Source organism: Marmota monax, unplaced genomic scaffold (assembly GCF_021218885.2).
Source record: "Marmota monax isolate L192 unplaced genomic scaffold, Marmota_monax_Labrador192_F-V1.1 WCK01_AAM20220418_F8-fsc00061, whole genome shotgun sequence".
In the NCBI taxonomy this organism is placed as follows: domain Eukaryota; kingdom Metazoa; phylum Chordata; class Mammalia; order Rodentia; family Sciuridae; genus Marmota; species Marmota monax.
In genome coordinates this window covers 16039679-16064357 of record NW_026695230.1, presented here as the reverse complement: position 1 = coordinate 16064357, position 24679 = coordinate 16039679, and the positions used below count along the sequence as shown (strand labels likewise).

At 37.7% G+C, this 24679-nt stretch overlaps 1 protein-coding gene across 1 annotated transcript in view; it reads left to right on the top strand.

The window, feature by feature from the left end:
- The first annotated feature begins 268 nt into the window (after positions 1-268).
- The window catches only part of Swap70 (switching B cell complex subunit SWAP70), a 69586-nt gene continuing 45175 nt past the window's right edge, over positions 269-24679 (top strand). The window contains exons 1-2 of the mRNA XM_046438171.1: positions 269-423; positions 18129-18269. Coding sequence (XP_046294127.1) covers positions 325-423; positions 18129-18269 — 240 coding nt within the window. The 5' untranslated portion in view covers positions 269-324. The remainder of the gene's footprint in view (positions 424-18128; positions 18270-24679) is intronic.

Below are 24679 nucleotides of genomic sequence, written 5' to 3'. Positions count from 1 at the left end.
GCATTTTTCCTCAGGGTGGGCGCATTGTTTTGCGGGGTATGAAAGCACTGAAAATGGCCTAAACTGTCCTGGGAACCAACTACAGAGATTCGGGAGGGTGTTTACCGTCCAACTCCCATCCGGGCGGGTCAGCAGACGTGCCCGCCTGGCAGCCCAGCCCCAGGCAGTCGGCTGGGTGGGCGGGGCCGGCGGGGCCGGGGGGCGGGGCCCGCTGCTGTCAGGTGACCCCGGGCGGGCGGCTGCGGCGGAGGGGCGGCAGAGTCGCTGAGGGGCCGACGCGCAGGCGGGGAGGTGTGGGGCAGTTTGGGCAGTAGGGCAGCAGCCATGGGGGGCTTGAAGGACGAGCTGCTTAAGGCCATCTGGCACGCCTTCACCGCGCTGGACTTGGACCACAGCGGCAAAGTTTCCAAATCCCAGCTCAAGGTGGGCGCCCTCGCCACCTCCGGGGTGGAAGCAGGACCCGGCGGGAGGCCGCGGCTAGGAGGGGCGGGCCGGGTGCGACCGAGAGGCCTCCGCGTGGCGGCGTGGGCCGAGACCTGGATTTGGCTTTTTCTGCTTCCTTTTCGCCTTCGGGGAGAGCCGTCGGGCGGGCGTGTTAGTTCCCATGGGGCTCCCAGTGAGCTGGGAGGGGCGAGTCCGATTCCCTGTTGGGCGAGGGACTCGGAAAGTTCTGGACTCTGAGATGGTGGTGGGTAGGGTCCTTTAGACGACTTTCCCAGAGTTTCCACCTTACTTGGCAAAAGGACGGGACTTGCCCAGGGTCGCTGGGCAGGGCCTTCTGCAACCCACAGCTCCACACGGGGCAGTCCTCCAAACGACCAGCTGCACCTGCGCCGCCAGGGCAAGTTCAGGGAGGGGGAAAACCAGAGCCCAGCCTCCACTGGTCGTCTTTAGGAGGCTTGGGCGGTGAGGCAAGCTTTCTAACTTGTGAAGACCTCCCCACCCAGCGTCCTCAGATCTGGAACTAGCCTAGAGGGTGTGTTCTGACCCGCAGGGGGGACTTTGTTCCGGGTGGGGAGTACTGATTCTTTCTGGCATCTTGCAAAAGCTATTGCTTTTGCCTTCGTTTTTGTGGCTGCCAAAGACCTCCTCACTAAGAGTGTAAGGTATACATAAAGGGATACTTGTAAATTGAGTAACCCCAAGCAAGGAAAGTGGCACTCAGCCAGGAGAAATTGGCAGCTTCTTCAAAGTGTAAAATATGGAAACAGACAAGAGGATCCATTCACTGGCATTTTCAAATATACACATTTTGGATCTGAATGAGTAGTTAGCCTGTTCTGAGAATAAATTTCTGAAGATCGGGTTTGCTTTGTATATTTTGTGCAGTGATCAGGAAGTTCTTTTGAGTAGTGGCTTTTTATGCCAGTAGGACTTAGCATTCTCCCTTGTCTTCCTTTTGCCAGCCTCTCTTTTACTCATTCATCGAATCATGGTTTGCAGCTCAAACACATGTTTTTAATTTTATTTTTTAAAAAACATTAGCACACAGTGAAATCGACTTTTTTGGTGTACAGCTCTATATTTTAACACTTGTAAAGATTGAATCCTATCACTATTACAACCAGACTTCATAGTTACATCATTAGTTCTCATGTTGCCCCACCCCCACCCCAACAGCTGGTAACCACTGGTCTGTTTTAGTTGCTATAGTTTTGTCTTTTCTATTGGATCCTATAATATGTAACTTTTGGAATGGGCTTCCTTTACTCACTTTGTTTTACCTTGTTATCGCTAAGTAACATTCCATTGTATGGATGTACCACTGTTTACCTGTTCACCCTCCAAGATTTGTGTTATTTGCAGTTTTTGGTGATTATGAATAGAGTTGCCTTTTACTTTTTACTGTTTTTACATTTACAACCACTATATTTAAAGTGGATTTGTTTTAGATAGTATGTTGCCGGGTCTTGTTTTTCATCCATTCTGACAACTGTCTTTTAATTGATATATTTAGATTATTTCCACTTAATGTGATTATTGATGTAGGGCTACCATATTGTTATTTGGTTTGTTTTTTCCGTTTCTCTTTACCTTATATTATTGGAGTATATTTTATTATTCCCTTTTAAAAAATATTTTTAGTCATGAATGGACACAGTAACTTTTATTTATTTGTTTTTATGCCGTGCTGAGGATTGAACCTAATGCCTCACACATGCTAGGCACATACTCTACCACTGAGCTACAAATCCAGCCCCTATTATTCCATTTTAATGCTGAGTTTTTAATTAATCTCTGTTTAGTTTTTTTTTTTTGTGGTTGCTGTAGAAGTTAACAACATACTTACCTAAAGTTTCATAATCTATTCAGAATTCATAAAACCACTTTAAGAGGAATATAGGAACTATATCACCATATATTTTGCTTTACACTCTCTGCTTTGTTACAACTGTCATGTTTATTAATTTACATACATTGAAAACCATCAATGTTGTTTTTTTTTTGCTTTCTATCAGCATTTCTATTTTAAAGATCTTAAGAGAATAGTTTATTCTTTTTTTCCCAGATCACCCCTCAGGTTTGTAGATATGATTGATAGATGAAGCTTCTGAGATGTTTAGTGATTTGTCCAAAGTCACCGTTTTAAGTAGTTAAGTGTGGAGCCAAGATTTTTACACTTTGGGTCAGTGTTTTCTTTCTTTCTTTTCCAATTTATGACATTAGGGCTGGGGTTGTAGATCAGTGGTAGAACGCTTACCTCATGGAGTTTGGTCCTCAGCACTACATAAAAAGTGAGTAAATAAATAAGAATAAAGGACACAAATGTCCATCTTTGGAAGAAATTCAAGCTGCTGCCAATTGATGACATAAATGTTCTATTATTTTTGTTGTATTGCATTTAAAATTGTCTTTCTTGCTGTTTATAGAAACAGTGCTTAGGGGATTCTTTTTCCTTTCCTTTTTTGGTACTGGGGATTGAACCCATAGATGCTTAACCACTGAGCTACATCTCCAACCCTTTTTTTTTAAATATTTATTTTTGAGTTTTAGGTTGACACAATATCTTTATGTGGTGCTGAGGCTCAAACTCAGGGCCTCATGCATACTAGCCGAGTACTCTACCACGGAGCCACAACCCTAGCCCCCATCTCTAGCCCTTTTTAAAAAAATATTTTAATTTTGAGATGGTGTCTCAAATTATGTAGAGCCTTGCTAGATTGCTGAGGCTGGCTTCGAACGTGGCAGTCCTCCTGCCTCAGTCTCCCCGGTCGTCATGCACCACCACACCGGGTCCCAGATGATTTTTTTAAAATACATTTATTCTATTTATTCAGTAGTATGTGGTGCTGAGGATCGAACCCAGGGTCTCACATGTGCTAGGCAAGCACTCTACAGCTGAGCTATAGCCCCAGCCCCCCAGGGGATTCTTGACAGCAGGCTTGGGAGGAAGTATAAAAACCCCCCAGTTCACAGCTTTCAATCACAAGGTGTTGTTAACATATCTGTGCAGTTGTATTTTCTGTCTCCCTTGTCTACATAAGAGAATTTGAGATTAATGATTAATTCATTCATGTTCATCTTGCAAATGTTTGTGGAATTGAAAATATTTTAAAATTTGTGTAAGTTTCGCCTCCTCCTCCTGCTCTTCCTCCTCCTTCTGTACTGAGAATTAAACCCAGGGTGCTCTACCATAGAGCTATATCCCCTGTCCTTTTACATTTTTACTTTGAGACAGGGTTTTGCCAAGTTCCTTAGGCTGACTTTGATTTTGAAGTTCCCTTCCTTTAGCCTTCTGAGTATTCTTTAGGTGTTTAACTCTGAAGCTTGATGTTTCATTAACTAGGAGTGGAGTTTTTGCCTTGATTTGTTGATTCATTCATACAATAATCTTTGTGAGTGTTACTGGGGATTGAACCCAGGGGTACTCTACCACTGAACTACATCCCTAGCCCTTTCTTTTTTCATTTTGAGACGGGATCTCCCTAAATAGCCTAAGCTGTCCTTCAACATGCAATCCTCCAGCCTTAGCTTTCTGCATAGCTGGGGTTACAACTTCCAGAATAGCTCTGGATTAATGTCATCAAGCCTGGCATTGTTAACCTAATTTGATTGATAGATGCCAACTCATTATTTTATTGTCATATTGATTTGGTGTTGTTATGTTTGGCAGGCTTGGAATACAGAAGGCCACTAAACTTAAGTGATTAAGTTTTTTACAGTTGTATAGAGATCTTGAAGTAGTTGTCAGTAGGCTAACCGTGGGGAATGAAACCTCTAGAAGCACATTCTGTATTTGCATTTAAATTTGTATTTGTGAATGTTCCTTTCGAGAACAAACTGTATAGGTTGTGTTATTCATTTTGAATGCAACCCTATTATTATATCTGGTAACTGAAAGGAGATTGAAAACTACTGAGATTGAAACTTTTTTCAAAAAATATTTATTTTTTAGTTATAATTGGACACAATACCTTTATTTTATTTATTTACCTCACATTATTAGGTAAGCATTGAGCTACATACCCAGTCCCCCAGCCTTTTATATTTTTATTTTGAGATAGGATCTGGCTGAGTTGTCCAGGCTGGCCCTGAACTTAAGATCCTCCTGTGTCAGCCTCCTGAGTAGGTGGGATTGCAAGTGTGTACCACTGCACCCAACTATACATTTTTAATATTTTTTTTTATGGAGGGACAGATGTTGTTCCTTTTAGGTTATGATATAAGTCTGCAACAGTCATAATGGGAATAGGTATAGGTTATATTATTTGAAGTAGAGGCAATAATTATTTTTTCTGCTCTTTAAAAATTATCTTCATATTATTTAGTACTTCAGTGATATTGCTGAGAGTAAATCTCCAATGTCACTTAGAAATACATGTAATTCCATGAAGATAGAATAATGAAAGTTATTATTTAAACAAATATATATTTAAAAGGAACTTTTTGAACAGTTCATATATACACATGGTTTAAAATTCAAAACATTCAAAAGGGCATTTACAAAAATGGAAAGTAAGTTTCTCCTAATCCTTAGCCACACTAGTCCCTGCCCTTTGGGGGTAAATATTATTTTCATTTTCTTATATTCCTTCCAGAGATCACAATGTGCCTTAAAGTTAATTCTCTTATAGTTAGTGTTTTCATCTTAAATATGGCAAACTCTAGTGATATTTTTGCAACTTATAACTTTACTTTGCAATTGTGGTTGGAATGTGAATTACATGTCAGGGCTGGAAGTGTCTTGAAATAAACTTATTGGCTCTGCATTTTTATCCTGGTTTTAGAAACAGCTTTTTTAAAAAAATTGTACCTTTCTGGTGTTAAAAGGCTTACAACTAGTGAGGATCTAAATGGAAACAATTTTTAGAGGAACAATGTGGGTAGTTTGAGGCTTTATTATTTTCTTTTAAGTTTTTTTAGTTGTAGACAAACACAATACCTTTATTTTATTTATTTGTCTTTATGTGGTGCTGAGGATCGAACCCAGGGCCTCACACATGCAAGGCAAATGGGCTACCAACTGAGCTACAACCCCAGCCCTATATTATTTTCTTAATGATAGTTTTTCAATAAAATCTTTTTCTTTTTTTTTTTTTTTTGACAGAATGCCTTCACTGTTATTTATTTATTTATTTATTTTTGTTTGGTTTTGTTTTTTAATGTGGTGCTAAGGAACAAACCCAGTGCTTCACACATGTTAAGCAAGCACTCTGCCACTAAGCCACAGCTCCAGCCCCTCAGCTAAATTGGTTTTTTAAATATTTTTTTTTTAGTTGTTGTTCGACCTTTATTTACTTATATGCAGTACTGAGAATCGAACTCAGTGCCTCACACATGCTAGGCAAGTGCTCTTCCAATGAGCCATAACTCCAACCCTCAATTAAATCTTTTTTATTCATTATCTTATAATTGGTTTGCATATATTTGAATAATATCTTGTATTCTGTTCCCATGGTGGCATTTTGCCTTAAAAGTTTTAACTTTGCTAGTTACAAAAGTAATTGAGTGAGGCCAGTAGTCAGCTAAAAATATAAGGGAAGTAAATTGTAAAAAGGGCTTTTATTGTGTGGAACACAATGTACAAAGACATGGTTAATTCTTATGAATTTGGCATGTACATTTTTTTCTCTAATCTTTTGTGTTATGTTTCTGTTAACCCCTGTGGTAAAAGTTGTTTCTGTTTAGGAATAAGAAAATCTTATTTAAAAAATGGGTTAGACAAGTGTGGTGGCACATGATTGTAATTCTAGTGACTTGGGAGACTGAGGCAGGAGGATTTCAAGGTGAAGGGCAGCCTGGGCAAATTTAGTGATACCCTGTCTTAAAATAAAAAGGGTTAGGAGGCTGGGGATGTAGCCCAGTGGTGAAGTGTCCCTGAGTTCAACTCCAGCACTCAAACAAAAAATGGGGTCAGGGGATCAGAGTGATGAGTAAACTAATAAAATCTTTGTAAATATTTTTCACATTTCACCCAAAGTATGCAGCCCATCAGGCATTTAAAAATCTTAAAAATGGTGATATTTCTGTTTTCTGTTTCTTGCTAGCTAGAAGCTTTTCAGTGAGATAACTTGGAAAATTTTGGGTTTATTTTGGAAATATATGTAAATTTGTGTCTTATTAAAGATAACATGTAGACCATGAAGCACTTTTTTTGGTGTTGGCCCTTTATCTCTCTCTCTCTCTCTTTTTTTTTTTTTTTTGGTACCAGGGATTGAACTCAGGGGCACTTAACCACTGAGCCACATCCCAGTCCTATTTTGAATTTTATTTAGAGACAAGGTCTCACTGAGTTGCTTAGTGCCTCACTTTTTGTAGAGGCTGGCTTTGAATTTGCAATAATCCTGTCTCAGCCTCCTGAGTCTCTGGGATTACAGGTCTTCGCCTTCATGCCTGGCTGGCCCTTCATCTTAATAGCTAATGCATTTCTTCTTTCTTGCTTGCTTTCTTTTCTTTTCTTTCCATCCCAAGTCCTTTTTTTATTTTTTGAGACAGGATCTTGCTAAGATGCTTAGGGGCTTGCTAAATTGCTGAGGCTGGTCTTGAAATTTTTTTTTTAGTTGTTGTTGGGCCTTTATTTACTTACAGTCTCCCCTGAGCCTCTGGGATTACAGATGTGTGCCACTGTGTCTGGTTAGCCAGTGCATTTCTGATCTTATGATCCAGATCTCTAAACTTCTCTGATTCCCTCTTTGTATTTCCTTTGGGTTTGACCATAGTCAGAGGTACAGGTAATGGACCTAGAGATGGGAGAGAGAGGCTTTGGGTGGCTTTTTCCCACTTGCTGCATTTGCCATCGCTAATTATGTACTTCTCATTCCCTCCTAGTGTTATGGATTTACAGGACCTTTCTGCCATCAGTGATAATTAGCAGATCAAAACTCAACAGAGAACTTCTATTTGTCTTCTCACTCCCTCTTTTGCATGTCAGTGTTCCCTCCCTTCCCACAGCCTGAGCATAGGGTAGCCCTTTGCCTCAGCTTCCTTTACCTTCCCCAAGGCTGCATTTCATAAGATAAAGGACTTTCTTCTCTACCTTCTGCCTTATTTTCTTCTTCTCTTCTCACATCCAAGTTCTTATTTTTTTATTTTTATTTTTTTTGAAACAGGGACTTGTTATGTTGCCCAGGTTGTCTTTGAACTCCTGGGCTCTATCGGTCCTCTTGCCTCCTGTCTCAGCCTCCTGAATAGCTAGGATTATAGACGTGTGCCACAGTTTTGCATTCCTCTTTTTACTCCTAATCTTTGTGTACTTGAAACTGCATTTCTCAGCAATTGAGGGAAAAGTGTTTCAGAGGAAATCTGCATATACTTGAATTTCATTTAAGGGGATATTGTGATTAAGAAGTAGATTTCTGTAATATTAAAAAAACTATTTTTTTTCATCTTTAGTCTTTTCTATGCCTTGTGCACTCTTTGATTCTTTAAGAAAAATTAGTTTTACAGTATGTAATTTGGACCAGAAGAGTGGTATGTATGAGCATGGTGTACCAGCCAGAAGTGACACTCGTTGTTATAAAAGTTGCTCTGGGCATAGGGACAATGCTGAGTGATATTACACTTCACTGAAAAGGCAGCTTTGGGAGGAGGGGACACTATCTGCTTTCCAGGAAGCATATCCCCATCTTCTTTCTGTTGATAGGGTAATGGATTCTCAGCCAGATAGCTGGAGATTACACTGGAGTTGAGAGCTGGAGCTGCTGGGTAGCTGACTCAGGTCTCATTGATGATGTGAGAAATACTGTTTGGTAACAGGACAATAGACTGTTAATAGATTGGATTAGATTGGAATTCTGAGGTCCTTTACCTGGGTGACTTTGGGAAACTTTCTTTCTTGTATTTTAATATTAAGTGCTCTGGTGTGTACCTATCATACCATCTTACTAAGGAGGCCAAGGCAGGAGGATTGCAAATTCAAGGGCAGCCTGGGCAATTTAGTGAGACCCTGTCTCAAAATTGAAAAAATAAATAACGAAGGGATGGGATGTAGCTTAGTGGTAGAGTGCTCCTGGGTTCAATTGTTCAATCTCCAGTACCACCACCAAAAAAGCTTATCTATTAAATGGGATTGGTAAGACATACAGAAGTTCTCCTCTTATCCTTGGTTCTGAACTGTGGTCCAAAAATATCAAATGGAAGATTCCAGAAATAATTCATAAGGTTTATATTTATTTAATTATTTTTAATACTGGGGATTGAACCAAGGGGCACTTAACCACTGAACCACATCCCCAGCCCTTTAAAAATTTCTTAATTTTTTTTAATATTTATTTTTTAGTTTTTTTTAGGTGGACACAATATCTTTATTTTTTATTTTTATGTGGTGCTGAGGATTGAACCCAGTGCCCTGCGCATGCGAGGTGAGCGCACTACCGCTTGAGCCACATCCCCAGCCCAAAAAAATTTCTTAAATTTTAGTAAAAATTTTTAATTTTAATTTTGCTAAATTGCTATGGCCTCGCTAAGTTGCTGGGACTGGCTTTGAACTTGTGATTTTCCTACCTCAACTTCCTCAGTCTTCTGAGATGCTAAGATTACAGGCATGTGCCATCACACACAGCCATAAATTTTAAATAACTTTTATTATAGTATGTTGTTAAAATGCCTAATTTATTTTAAATTTTATAATAGGTATTTTTTTTTAAGGAAAAGATACATACAGGGTTTGGTACCATCCGAGGTTTCAGGCATTCTCTTGGGGGAGTCTTGGAACATATCCTAGTGGATAAGGTGGGGGCCATATGTATAACAGTGGATAAGCTTGCATGGATAGAATGCACAACTTTAATGTGTGACAACAGAAATTATATTTACTTATTTCTTACCAAAATTGATGTTGAAGAAAATTGATCCATGAAATAGCATATGAATTTGAAGATGTTTATCACTCTGTTAGTCACTCTGGGAAGGAAAAAATGTGCAGCAGTATCTTTTACAGAGAGCTCCCTCAGTAGAGAGAGAAGTTGTCATTGGCTGGGGCTGTATTAGATCCAGAAAGAGGGAAAACTAAAAAAAGGAGGTACAAGACTAAGAGATTTTATAGTTTTATTGTTAAGGGAATGGTGATACTAAAGTTGGAATCAGGGAGGCATACCTGTTTTGGGGAAAAAAGTGAGTTATCCTTTGGTTTTGGATGTGAGACAGATTTAGAATGGAAATCTCTAGTATTGGTTAGTGATGTAAACCAGTGCTTGTTTCAGAGGTCAAGATCAGAAAGAGATAGGAGAGTCATTAGAATGCAGATGACTTAAAGTTTTCAGAATAAAAAAACCCTTTCTAAGAAGAAAGAAAGAATTCAGATCTGAAAACTAGGTTTCAGGAAATGTTCACAGATTGGGAAGGGGAAAGGAGTAGGATGTAATCCCTTAAAGGCATCTTTGAAGAATTTTTTGTTGTTGTTAACATGGCATCTTTGAAGAACATCATAGCATCAAAAATATCTTAAGAGGATGGACATGGTGGCACACACCTGTAATCCCAGAAGATTGGGAGGATGAGGCAGTAGGATTGCAAGTTCAAAGCCACCTTCAGCAATTTAGCGAGACCCTGTCTCAAAATAAAGAATAAAAAATAAAAAGGGCTGGCGATGTGGCTCAGGAGTTAAGCACCCTTGGGTTCAATTCCTGGTACTTAAAAAAAAAAAAAAAAAAAAAGTCCAAGAGGACTGGGTGAACTAGACTACCAAGTGCCAGAAACCTGGGAGAATGACTTGGCTAGAAGGTGTGTGTCCCAGCTTGGCTTCTCTAGGAAATGGATGCTGAGACAGTGTTAGGAGTAAAAAAATGTCATTGGGGAAGAAACTCCTATGGATATGTGAGAATAAGCAGGATTGGGAAAAGCAGCTGTCAAACCATACTACAGTTCTTGGCAATACCAGGAGCTGTGGTGCAGGCTGCCTGTTAGGGGAGTACCATGTTGGGGATTAGTGATGCTCAACTGTTGGCTGCGGACTCTGAAGGTAGCTCAAGGCTGTCATCTATCTACCATTTTAGCTGGGCAGCAATTCCTTTCCTTTCTTTCTTTCTTTTTAAAAATTTTTAAAAGATAATCTATTTGTTAATATTTGACACAAATTCAATTAAAAACAACAAAACTACTGGTCAAACAAAACAAATCTGCAGGCTCAGTTTTATAGCTTGTCTTAGGCAAATGGGTCATTTTCAGCTTCTTTTCTGAAAGTTAATTTTCATTTAGTTATATATTTAGATATGAGTAAGGTATTTTTCCAATTTTTTTAAAGTGCTTAAGTTAAACTAGAGGGAGAATGTATTGGAGATGAATCATTTTAGAGCAATGATTGCTACTTATGGTGGAAGCAGTTATGCTAGATTGTTGGGGGAAGGCCAAAAATAAAATTATTTCCTCACAGAAAATATGTTCAAGACTGTCTTAGGGTCACTGTCCCATAGATGGAAATGTATTGTGGTTTCTCTGTCCAAAAGGATAGCCACTAGCTGCGTGTGAATGTTGAGTACTTGAAATGTGGCTAGTATAATGAATCAATTTTTTTTTTTTTCGTATTTGGGAATTCCCTCTCTCTCTCTTTTTTTTTTTTTTAGAGCTTTATGGATATACATGGTAGTTGGGTTCATCCCAGTAAATTCATATGTGCATGGAAATTGATTTCAGATAATGATTCCCTTCCCCTTGATTTCTAGAGTGATTTGAGTATTGAAGCTCTTATCCTTTTTTTAATATATATTTTTTTAGTTGTAGTTGGACACAATGCCTTTATTTTATTTATTTATTTTTATGTGGTGCTGAGGATTGAACCCAGGGCCTCACACGTGCTAAACGAGCGCTCTACTGCTGAGCCACAACCCCTACCCAGAGCTTTTATCCTTTTTTGTTTATGTATCTTTTTGGGGGTGGGTACTGGGGATTGAATTTAGGGGTGCTTAACCACTGAGCTACACCCTTAGCCCCCTTTTATTTTTTTGAGACGGGGTCTTGCTAAGTTGCCTAGGGTCTCTCTAAGTTGTTGAGGCTGGTCTTGAACTTGTGATCCTGCCTCAGCTCCCCAAATTACTGGGATTATAGGCATGTGCCACTTTGCTGGAACCTGTATCTTTCTTAAAAATAAACTAAAATTTTTATGTGATTAAATTTGCCAGTATTTTCTGTTCAGTTCTGAAGAGGACAAGTTGATGATGTCTAAAATGATTTAATTAAAGTGATTCAGTGGTGGCATATGCCTGTAATCCCAGTGGCTTGGGAAGCTAAGGCAAGAGGATCTTGAGTTCACAGCCAGCCTCAGCAAAAGAGAGGTGCTAAGCAACTCACTGAGACCCTGTCTCTAAATAAAATACAAAATGGGGCTGGAGATGTGGCTCGGTGGTCGAGTACCCATGAGTTCAATCCCCAGTACCAAAAAAAAAAAAAAAAAGGTTCAGTTAGAATGTAATCCAGTTCAGTGGCATATACTCCATGGACAACAACACAACAGATGGTTTTGGATGAGATACCCTACCTTAATCTGTCTGTAAGTATCATGTTTCTACTGAGTCCTCCTTAAACCCATGCTCTATGTTCTTTAGGATACAGAAGAAAAAGAGTAGGTAGAGTTTCTTTCCTCACCAAACTGCATTTAGGTATTTGAGATACCACTAGTGTAAGAAACAGAATTAAATGCTGAGTTTATTGGGCCAGGTGGGTTAGTGAAGTTTTCCTTGAGGTTATGAGAATCACCTAATCCTGAAGGATATGACTAGGCAGAAGGGCATCACTGTGGAGCAGACAGAGTTCTAGTCCCTGGCCCTGGTCTTTTTTGTCTGTGAGGTAAGGAGAAAGAACTGATTTAGCATTTATTAAAAGCCTTAAGGATACTGTACAGGATGCTAGGGGCTGTGAGCATGCAACAATGGCTTAGTCTTAGGGATTTGACTCTCACGTGTGGAAGTACAACACAAGACGTACAGATGGCTTGGGAAACACAGTAGGGAGAGACCCTTTTGGTTTTGAGTGGTGAAGGATTCAGAGTGAGAAGGCATGTATGTGAGGCAGAAATGGAGCCCTTGCTCAGGACCCAGCAGAGGAAGTGGCATGGTACAGGGTTTGCTTGGGGTTTAATGAGGAAGCTTGTTTGACTAGATTTGTACTGTTGGTGCAGAGGGGAAGGAAAAACTGAAGGATAGAAAGGTAAAGGGAGCTGGCATGTGGATTGACTTAAACATGAAGCTCAGATACTTTCTTAGCGTCTACTTCTATAGGCTTTTGATGACTTTAGTCGAGGAGATAACATGATGTAAGCAGCACTTGAAGATTTATTTGTTAATTGTCTAGGATGATAATTGATTAACATTCAGGGATTGAGATAGGGCAGTGTAACAGTGACTTTGAGATTTTTGAGGATGAGTAGAGTAAATGTAATTTAAGAGGAAGCAAGCAAAATGTAAGCAGTGACAAGCAGGACTAAAGGATGTTGTCAGGAAGGTGGGAAATGACTCCATGTGGAAAGGGGTAGGACTTCTAGTAGACAATGCTCCTACTGCTGGGCATAGCAGTGGTAGGAAATTGGTCATTCTGGCTCATTGTTAGGAATAATTTTTTGGTAATTTGCCATTAGCTTCAAATTTTGTAAATCGAGAGGACTTTTTGTATTTTAAAAAAAGATTGTCCGTTATGAATTGTAAACATAATTCTACAGAATTGTGTTAGTTCAGATAAGTGTGTTGGAATAGAGATCCCCACACCCATTTTTTCAGTGTTAAATCTTGCCCATTACACACATCCTGTACAGGGAAACGATGTGACTGGGGGGCACATTTCAAAGAACCTTTTAAAATCTCGACATCTTTGGGAGGTAGGAGGGTGAACATTAAGCTCATGTGTGTTAAAACACTATTTAGTCATTTACTATCCTTGATTTCATTTTCATGAGAGCAGGGCAAAATGCTTAAAAAGGGTAAATGGCAAACCACTGAACAACAGCAGACCACAGTAGGAGGGCTCATGCAGCCAGTTAGTCATCTCTTGTCAGCAGAGGCCCTGCAAGGGCAACACTAGACTGCCATTGAAGGAATGGGAGAGATGAGTTTCTGGCGTGGATATGGATCTTTATTGTGTAACAATAGTTTATTCTTCAAATCAGGGGAATGAGCAAAATTGCTTAGAAATCATGTGGGTGCTGGAAGAATGGCCTTTGGAAGAACAGGCATTTAAAGTGGGAAAAGTTCAGCTTTTTAAAGAAACTTGCAAACACCCTGATTACAGTGATTTAGTGGCAGTCCTTTTACAAATTAAGAACTCATAGTCCTCTTTCTTTCTGATTGCTTTTGTCTTGATCTGTTTTTCTGGCTTCCTCATTTGGGGAAAGGGCTATTGCCAGAGGCTGGTGTTGGGAGTCAAGGGCTCCCAGAGAAAAAAATGGTGTGGTATTCTATAGATTTTTAGGCGTGAGTAGTTCTTTTTTTTTTTTTTTTGGCTGGGTGGGGTGGGGGTGGTTTACTGGGGATTGAACTCAGGGGCACTGGACCACGGAGCCACATTCCTAGCCCCATTTTGTATTTTATTTAGAGACAGGGTCTCACTGAGTTGCTTAGCACCTTGCTTTTGCTGAGTCTGGCTTTGAACTCATGATCCTTCTGCCTCAGCCTCCCAAGAGGCATGCACCACCTTGCCCAATGTGCGTGTAGTTCTTTAACACAGGATTTAACTTGGCTCTGCTGAAGAGTACCAGTCATCTTTTTGGGTGCTGGGAAAGCAACGGATGGAACTGGGGTAGCCCCAGCCCCTCCAGCAATTTGGACATAATGTGCTTGCCTATTCAGAGTCATGTTTGTGTGGGTTGGGGCTGTTTTTCCAGAGAACTAAGGTAGCACAGCATGGAAAGGATACCAGAGTGAGAAAATTGCATCTAATCCCAGTTTTACAACTCATAAACTCTGATGGTGTGAGTCTACTCTAAAAAGCACAGGTTGCAGGTATAAGCTTATGGAACTTATTCATTTAAATTCTGGCCATCAAAATTTTGGTTTCTTTGTACTTTTTTTTTTTTTTAATTTAAAAAACCTGAGATTCTGTCTAGGCTTATAAATATCTGGTAAAAAGTTTTAAAGATAACACACTAATTTTGTTTCTCTTTTTATCTCATTCAATTTGTTATTTTGTTTAAAGACTACTTCCTTTTTCTAGGCCTACTGATAAAAGCTATAACAAAGCTGGACTACTCATCTTAATTATAGTGCTCTGCATTTCTCCTGAATTGAGTTTGGGTTGACAGTTAAAGGTTGAGCTTTTTTTCCTCCAAATCTTGGACATAGCCCAACTCCTCATTTTATAGTGAGCATATAGAGCATATGTGGTGGTCCATAGTTGTGCCAGGACAGGATTTCAGGTCTTTTCCTCTAGGGTGCTTGTTACTATATGTGCTGCCTCCCCACAGATTGCAAGTAAATGTGATTAAGAAAATTATAACTGAATTCAGCCATCCTTGTATTTAGCAAGAATACTGTTTAATTGCCCAGTGCTGAAGTCTAGAGTTCAAATTTGAATCTTCTTTAGTGGGATCATTGAATCAAATTAATCACCTCCAGCTACAGAGAGCCTTGCTATTGACTTTGGAGAACTGAAAGCATTACATTCCTTATTACTAGAGAGTGTGGATTAGGGATTGTAAAACCTAAGTTCTGATCTCAGCTCTGCTCATTAACTGTAGTCAAGAAAAATATATTTAACTCTTCGAGCTAGTACTCTCTATTTAAGAGAACTGTGACAACATGGCATCCAAGGGTCCTGCCAGGACTTTAGTTGGAGCATCTGTGAAGCCCAAAGGCAGAGGACAGGGTAATTGTGGAGAAATTGTTGTTTTCTTTTTGTTTCCTGAGAACTTTGCCTTAAACAACTACTTTTCTCATTTTATCCCCCTTTCTGGTCAGTTGCCTCTATTCCTGTCCAAAAGCTGTCCTTACAGCCCTAGATTACATCTCTCTTCTATTTCTCTCAAACTCATGTGTTGCCCTTAGATCTCACTTATCCATTAATTATGGCACATTGTTGTGGATTATGCCTTCCTTTTATACTTTGTCTTTAGGGAGTAAGTTATTGTAGAAGAATAGACTGTGAAGATACATAGATTTGGCTATGTGATCCTTGGCAGGCTGATTAAAAATATATATGTTCAGTTTTTTAAAAATCTATTTATTTTTAGTACTGCGAATGAACCCAGAGGCATTTAACCACTGAGCCAAATCCCCAGCCCAAATTGTTCTGAGAGAGGGTCTGTCTAAATTACTTAGGGCCTTGCTAAATTGTTGAGGCTGACTTTGAACTTGAGATCCTGCTGCTTCAGCCTCCTGAGCATCTGGGATTACAGGTATGCACCACTGTACCTGGTTAGTTTTTTTTTTTTTTTTTTTTTTAAACAGGTAGTACTTTTTTGGAGGTGGGGGGCTATGCTGGAGATTAGGTCAGGGTCTTGTTCATGCTGAACACTGGACTATACCCCCAGCCTAGGTAGAGCATTCTTTAATATGTAATTTTTTTGAATAAGATGGGGAGATGCAGTGAAAAGTTGTCTTTACCTCTGGTTTCCCATCAATTAAGGCCTTCTCCTTGCAGTTAAGTTTCTTTCTTTTTTTTTTTTTTATAACTCCTTCCACAATTTACTTTTCCTCCTTTTTCTTTACACAAAAGATGGCATACTATATATTCTCATAATTAATCTTGGGGATCTTTTCATATCAGTATATAGCCAGCTTCCTTATGGTTTTTAATGTTTTATGAATGTAACATAGATTAGCCAGTGGTTGGGAATTTTTACTTAGTAAAGTCCCAGATGATTTTATAATTTGAATGACCTTTTATCTTCAGCTGAGAAATATGCTCTTCATTTCTCTAAAACTTATATTTCCAATAGTACTTTACAATTTTTAAGCACTTTACATTCTTGAAATTGATCTCCACAAAACCTCTTAGGGGCAGGTAATTACCAGAGAGGTTTTACTAGGTAAATAGAGAGGGAAAAAAATATGTACCTTTTTAGGATTTTGTTGACTGTGGCTCAAGATTCTTCATTAAAATCCTTATGGGGCTCTTTTCATGTGTTCTACTGGCAAACACAACCTGCTTTGTAGGGACTGAGAAAAGTCTTCATTACTACATTTATAATAAGTGGTAAATTTACTTCCTTTACTTTATTTACTTCCTTAAAACCAGTAGAGCATGTAGAAAAGGATGTGCACCTAAACGAAGGTTTGAGAAACAAAAACAATTTAGAAAAAAGGTATTCAAATGTTCTTTTTATAGATTAAAATTTTTAATCTTTAAAAATTGTACTGAAATATGTATATGCAGAAAAGAATGACTTGCTTCATGGAATTGAAAGTGTTTACTGAGATGAATGTGGCTTCTTAAGTAGTTAAATATGTAATACTGAGAAAAATAGGGTATATTTTAATCTGGGATTTGACATGGGATTTGACATCTAGGAAATTTCTCGGTTAAAGACATTGTAGCCTTACATATGTAATTTGACCTGTTTAGAATGTACAAATGAAATGGAAGGGACTTAAGTTTTGTTTTTAAATTTTCATTAAGTAGAATTTCATGAGATAGCTCAAACTGTTAATCCTACTGCCTGAACGTTGAAGTATGCACTTAGGTTATTGCAAGACCAGTAGTAGTCTTACGATTTTTGCTGTAGAAAGCAAATGTTCTACAAAGTGTTTTTCAACCAGTTTAGTGGCTTCAGAGATTTTTATTAAAACATATTAATTGTCCATATTAAAGGGGTTTGGTGTGATATTTGCATACATGCATACAGAATGAACTGATCAAATCCAGCTGCCTTTTTTTCCTCACCCTTTTCCCCTGCTCTATCTCTGGTAATCACCATACCTGAGATATTTTTCTATTTCTAAACCACACTCTTGATTTCTTTCTTTTATATTTGTGTTCTTTTGTGCTTTTGCTGAAACTTGGCCTAGAGACATAGAATTTTAGAGATATTTGGACACTTAACAGATTACAAGTTAGTATTTGGTATATTTGTATATTAATTGTTCTTTCTGTTGAATATATGAACAAACTGAAGCCCAGAGAAGTTGTGATTTGTCCAGCTCAGCTTCCTTATTCAGAACACCTGACTATATCTGCCCAGTATCCAATTCCTTCTCTAAATAAACTCTATTTGACTTATGCTGATCTACATAATTTTGAACACCATTTACCTCCTCCCTTTCTTTTTAATGTTTATAAAAGACAATAAGGAGAATTGTATTCATAGACCTTGCATGGAGCCTGGCTAATATAGGAATGTAAAATAGACTTGCTTGAGGTAAACCAAAACTGGGGAGGAATGAGAGAGATTCATGTGTAATAAGTAGGGGGCTAGCAGCTGAGCAGTACTTACCTTGAGTTTGCTGCTTTATTCTTTCTCTTTTTGGTACTGACAATTGAACCCAGGGGACACTGAGCCACATCCTTAGCCCCCTTTAAAAAAAAAATGTTCTATTTTGGTTGCTTAGGGCTTTGCTAAATTGCTGAGGCTGGCCTTGAATTTTCGGTCCTCCTGCCTCAGTCATTCCTGAGTTGCTGGGATTACAAGTGTATGCCATTGTGCCTGGCTTGCTGGTATATTCTTGGTCTTTCTCTGCCTAGGGCAGGGAACTGTGTGTTGTGTTCATACAATGGAGGTGTCACATAGTGATTTAGTGGGTGCTTTTAAACTACTATTTTTTTTCCCTTAGGTCCTTTCCCATAACTTGTGCACAGTTCTGAAGGTTCCACATGATCCTGTTGCCCTTGAGGAGCACTTCAGGGATGATGATGAAGGGCCTGTCTCCAACCAGGGTTACATGCCATATTTAAACAAGTTCATTTTGGAAAAGGTAACATTCTTAACCTTTTCTTGCTTTCACTTGTGTTTGATGTACCAAGTGGGTCCCAGAGCCCCTTTTTGGTGAGTTCAATATATAATATACATATTATACAATAAACTTTTCATCCCAGCTATTTCAGGGTACCACCTGAATGTGTCCTCTGGGTTATATTCTAAGTAGGATGCTATAAAAAACCTATCATGGGGGCTGGGGTTGTGGCTCAGTGGTAGAGCGCTTGCCTAGCATGCGTGAAGCATTGGGTTCGATTCTTAGCACCACATATAAATAAATAAAATAAAGGTCCATCAACATCTTAAAAAAAAAAAAAACTATCATGTTTTTGGAAGCCATATATAATCTATTGATATTTGCTGCCATGTTCAATTTTTCCTTTGGATCTGATCATTAATAATTTATACATAAAAGTGTTGAAAAAAATTTTTTTGATACTGGAGTTGAATCCAGGGCACTTAACCACGGAGCCGTATTCCCAGCCTTTTATAAATTTCAAGATAGGGTCTTGTTGAGTTGCGTAAGGCCTTGCTAAATTGCTGAGGCTGGCATTGAACATGTGATCCTCCTGCCTCAGCCTCTTGGGTCACTGGAATTACAGATGTGTGCCACTGTGTCTGGCCTCTCATTTTTGATTCCATGACATACCATGTTCTAAGTTCTTCAGAGATATCTTTATGGGATCACATCCTGTCCCTCTCTCCCTCCTAATCTAGACATTTCCCAAAACCTAGTTCAGCTCTGAGTTCTTTCTCCTTTACTCTCTTCTTAGAAAGTGCTTTTATTCTGATGCCTTGTGAAAGTATTGCATTTTTTAAAACTTTAAATGAAATGTATTTTTTAACTGATATGTAAAAACAAAAATTGTACATATTTCTGGGATATCATGTGATGTTTCCTTATGTGTATATATTATATGATGTTTAAATTGGGGTAAAATCATCTTTCCAATATTTATCACTTCCTTATAGTAAAAACTTCACAATCCCTTCTTACAGCTTTTAGAAATATACAGTGCATTATCATTATCTCTAGTCACCCTACTGTATAATAGCGCACCAGAACTTCTTACTCCTGACTTTAACTTAGTACCTGTTGATAACTTTTTCCCTATCCTTCTCTCCCAAGTGTTGAATTTAATGCATGAAAAGAGTAAAATAATGTAAACTGATGGTACATTTAAATACTTGTAAAAATTGGTGATTGAAATGTTGTGAAAGTACGTTTACTATGAAATAAATACATAATGCAGAAATATATAGAATAAAAAGTGAATTAAAAAAATCTTTCCAGTCATTCTCCAGGAATAACCATTCTTAACAGTTTGGTGAATATCTTTGTAGAGCTTTTTAAAATTACATGCAAGCTGGTTATGGTGGTATATGCCTATAATCCCAGCAGCTCTGGAGGCTAAGACAGGAGGATCGCAAGTTTAAGGCCAGCCTCAGCAACCTAGCAAGGCCCTAAGAAATTTAGCCATACCCTGTCTCAAAAAATAAAATAAAATAAAATAAAAAGGGCTGGGGATATTGCTCGGTATTAAATGCGCCTTGGGTTCAATCCCTGGTACAAAAATAAAAAAAAAAAAAATAAAAAAAAATAAAAAGGGTTGAAGATGTATGTAGCTCAGTGGTAGAGCACCCTGGGTTCAATCTTCAGTATCATTAAAGATATAGATAGGTAGATGGATAAATAAATCAAGCAAGCAAGCTCAGTTTGGTAGTGCATGCCTCTAATCTCTGCAGCTGGGGAGGCTGAGGCAGAAAGGTCACAGATTTCAAGCCAGCTTTGGCTATTTATTGATTGATTTGTTTTTGGTATTGGGGTTGAACCCAGGGGCACTTAGCCACTGAATCACATCCCCAGCCCATTTTTATTTTGAAACAGGGTTTTGCTAAGTTGCTCTGGGACTCGCTAAATTGCTGAGGCTGGCCTTGAACTTGTGATTCTCCTGCCGTAGTCTCCAGTTGCTGCAATTTACAGATGTGAGCCACTATGCCTGGCTATATGTGATGTTTTGTTTTCTATATCAAGAATCATATGTGCGGTTCTGCAATGTATCTTTTTTACTGAACAATACATTAGTGTCATTGTCATCTCCATATCATGTACATTTAGTTTAGCTATGACAGTAATATTCATATCAAAAGTTAGGGAATTCTTAGTTTTATCTGCTTATTACACTAAGTATGAACTTTTTTGATATACATCAAAAATGCCTTTCAAAGAGTGACAACATTTTTAAATTAAAAATAAAATATATTTTATTTTTATTTTTTAAAAATATTTTTTAGTTGTTGATGGACCTTTGTTTTATTTATTTGTATGTGGTACTGAGAATTGAACCCAGTGCCTCACGTATGCTAGGCAAGCACGCTACCACTGAGCCACAACCCCAGCCCCAAAATAATAAAATATATTTTAAAGACTCCATTTTCCTATCACCTAAATACCACAACTATTTATATATTTTTTGTGACTTCAGATTTTTATTTATATATAAATTTAAAAGTAATTTAGTGTCCTTTTACAATAGCAAAATATAGTAATTACCATTTATTGTAATAGGTTAGTAACATGGAAAAGGTCAAAATGTTGGTCAGGATTTTTTTTTTTAAATACCTTTATTTTTATGTGGTGCTGAGGATTGAACCTAGGGCCCTGCATGTGAATCTACCACTAAGCCAAGACCCCAGCCCCAGGATTCTTTTTTATATATATATTTTTTAGTTGTAGATGGAATCTATACCTTTAATTAATCAATCAGTCAATCAGTTAATTAATTAATTAATTTTTATGTGGTGCTGAGGATGGAACCCAGTGCCTTACTTATGGGAGGCAAGCACTCTACCACTCAGCCATAACTCTAGCCCCAGGATTCTTTTTAAAAATCACAAGAGGCTGCATCATATTTTTCAGAAATTTTGAAATAAAGTAATCAAAATTACAGTGTGTTCATTTGCAGAGTACTTTTTTGTATCTATATCTATTATCCATCAGCCCCACAGTACAATTTCCTGATCTTTCTTGGTGCGTATATGTATATGTGTGTGTATATATATGTGTGTGTGTATATATATATCTGTGTACGTATACATGTGTATCTGTGTATGTATACATGTTGTATATGTTGTGTATGTGCTTTCCTCCCTGATTTTTTTTTTATTCAACAAATAAAACCATATATATTTATAGTGTATTACATGTTTTGAAGTAGTATATACTGCAGAATGGTGAAATCAGAGTAACGTGTATTATCTCATACTTACCATTTTATAGTCAAACTACTTAGAATCTACTCTTAGCAGTTTTTCAAGTGTGTAGTATATTGTTATTAACTACAGTTACCATGTTGTACAGTCATGTTTAGTTAGGAAGAAAACAAACCACATGATAATGAAATGGAAGATTTACTCAAAACTAGAAAACTCATATATTTTATGATTCCATTTATATAAAAGGTCCCAAATAGGCAAATATATAGAGATGAAAAATAGACTATAGATTGCCAGGGACTGTTGGGGGGTGTTGAAATGATGAGTGACTACTAATGGCTTGGAGTTTCTTTGGGGGAATGATGAAAATGTTCTAGATAGTGATAATGGTTGTAAAGCCTTGTGGATATATAGTCAAATTGTGTGCTTTAACAGGGTGAATTTTATGAGCCCTTTTAAAGTGTTTAAAAGATTTAATCAACGTGTTGGTTTCTGAACATCTGAAGCATCTTCACAGTAAGATGCTATGCTATTTTCTGGAGGTTTGTTTTTGTTTTTTTTGCTGCTCTATTTTGTTCGTTGATTAGTTGTTCTGTAGTAAAAAGTAAATAGGTCTTCAGCAAATATTTGATGACCTTCTGTGTGCATGCATTTAATCTTAAAAATTACAGACAGTAGAATTGTGTCTTATTAAAATATTTAGAACATACAGGGAAATTCTCAGAAATCTGGAAATTGTTTTGATTTTTAGTGCTAGAATATGTGTGATGTGGAACGGGTCATTGGAGAGGATATTCACTGGTTTAATATCTTGAAGTGCTATACCTTAGTACTGCATTTTGTTCCCATGATGAAATATTTTTTAAACCTCTTCAACTCTAAGTTTGTTGTTTAAGTATTTGGATATTTTAAAGTTTTGTAACTGGAAGAGACAAAAGTCCAAAATGAACCACTTAATTTGGAGAAAAACTTATTCACGGAGCGAGTGAGGATGTGATGAACAGTGAGTCCTTGTTTGTTACTGTTTAGCCACCTGGAGTGGAAATTCGCCAGCCCTGCAATCCAAGTAAGACAGCCAAGGTTTCCATGGTGTGGGTTTAAATTGTGCAAAGATTAGTGCCTTGTTTTGAAATTTGGTTGGGGAGGAAAAAAACACCAGTAGTGACTGAAGAATGTTAACACAAAGCTTATAGATTGCCATTAGTTACGCAAAGAAAATAGGAAGTATTGATTAGACATTTGCAAGGTGTGCTTTCATATGTACTGCCTCATTTGATCCTCATATTAATCCTGTGAGGTAGAACTGGAATTATCTCTATTTAATGCAGGAGGAAATATAGCCTAAGATGGCCTAGCTAATAAGGATTAAATAAGTTTTGGAACTAAACCATTTATTTTTTCCACTAGCATCCCTTTAACTGTACTCTTGAAGGATCAATAACTCCCTTTCAGAATTATGTTTCTTAGTTATTTGGTTATGAAGAAAATATTAGTTGAAGACAGGGGTGGAGTTACTTAAAAAAAAGTCTGACAGCAGGCTGTTTTCTCTCTTGAAGGTGGCCCACTGCATGCTGGGTCATACTTCACTTAAACCCTTTATATTTTTTCTGGAAAAAAAAATTCTTATAATCTCAAACTATTGCAGCATCCATCCAGTTCTCTTAGAGTCTTTCAAGTGTTTTAGGATGATTCTTTTCTCTTAGTGTGTGGTATTCTTTAGTCTCCATTTGGTTAGTTTGTCTCCAGGTTATTTTAGAGGTCTTTTGCTTTCTCCTGAGAGTATTATTTTGAAGGGGTTGGGACTAACATACAATTTTGTTGAAACTCACTTTAATAAAAGGTAATTTTTATATTTGGCTTCTGTGTTTACTTCCTGATAATCATTCCCGTTGTTCTTCACATTGATTGAATTTATTTTTAGTTTTTCTGAAACTTACATGATTAACTTGTCTGTTGTTCTTTTATCAAATATTTTGCCTTCCCTGCATGCTATCTTTGCTAAATTCCTTCTTTAGCAAGAGAGTGGAATTTCACAAACATCTAGGAAGAAACTTTAGTGAATTTTTCTTCTTCTACTTCTTTTTTTTTTTTTTCAAAATGACACCATACCTGGATTATCAGATGGTGAATAATTGAAGAAATTGGTATATTAATACTTTTTTCTTTTTAGTCCAAGGAACTACATAGAAAACTAGTTCTGCTTCAGCATGTTTAAGAGGCAGTCTAATTCTTTCATGAGATTTAATGGCTGATTAAGCTTGCTGGTCCAAATCATTGTCAGTTCTTTTCCCTGACTCTATAGAGCAAGACTTGGTCTTTGCTATGTGATTAAAACCGGTAATTCATTGGCAACATACCAACTTCAACTTGGAGACTCTGATTCTTTCCAACAGAATTTTTTTTTTTATTGTTTTGTTTTTTGGAACATGCATACAAGAGAAAAACAGAACATTCGGCTTAATGTCATCTCCTTTAAGACTAGAAGTTTCTGCAGTGTGTTTTTCTAGTCTAGTCTAGACTTTTATGCTCTTTTCCCCCTTTGGTGTGTGAACTTTATTAGCATGCTTGGTGCTCGTGTGGCAGTTAGGTCTTGCATAACATGTGGGTTCAGGTTTCTTTTGCTGGTTAAATAGCTGTGCCTTCAGCTCTCAGAGTACTTCCACTGTGTGCCTGATAGCCATCACTGAATATGAAGTGGTAATGCTCTTAACTATGCAAACCCATATTTTTGTATGTTCTTTCTGCTTTGTAGTCTGTATTATTTTTTCTTTCATTGTTGTTTGAAAGTCATATAGTCTTTTTTTTTTTTTTTTGAGACTGGGCCTTGATAGGTTACTCAGGCTGGCCTTGAACTCATGATCCTCTTGCCTTAGCCTCCTGAATAGCTAGATTACAGACATGCTGTAAGTCATATGGTTTTAATTTGGCACATTGACCAAGTTGTACTCTACATTTTCATTGTATTTGTGAATCAACAGAGAACTCTACACTTCTGAGCAAATAAAGGGGATTCATGCTGAGAACTATGGGTTACTATGCTGCTGTGAATACTTTGATCAACACTGTAAATGTCAGAGTGCTATAAAGAAATATTGTTTTAAAAAAAGCTTTATTGACATATAATTCATATACTGTATAATTTACCTATTTGACACATGCAATTTAGTGGTTTTAGTTTAGTTACTATTTTGT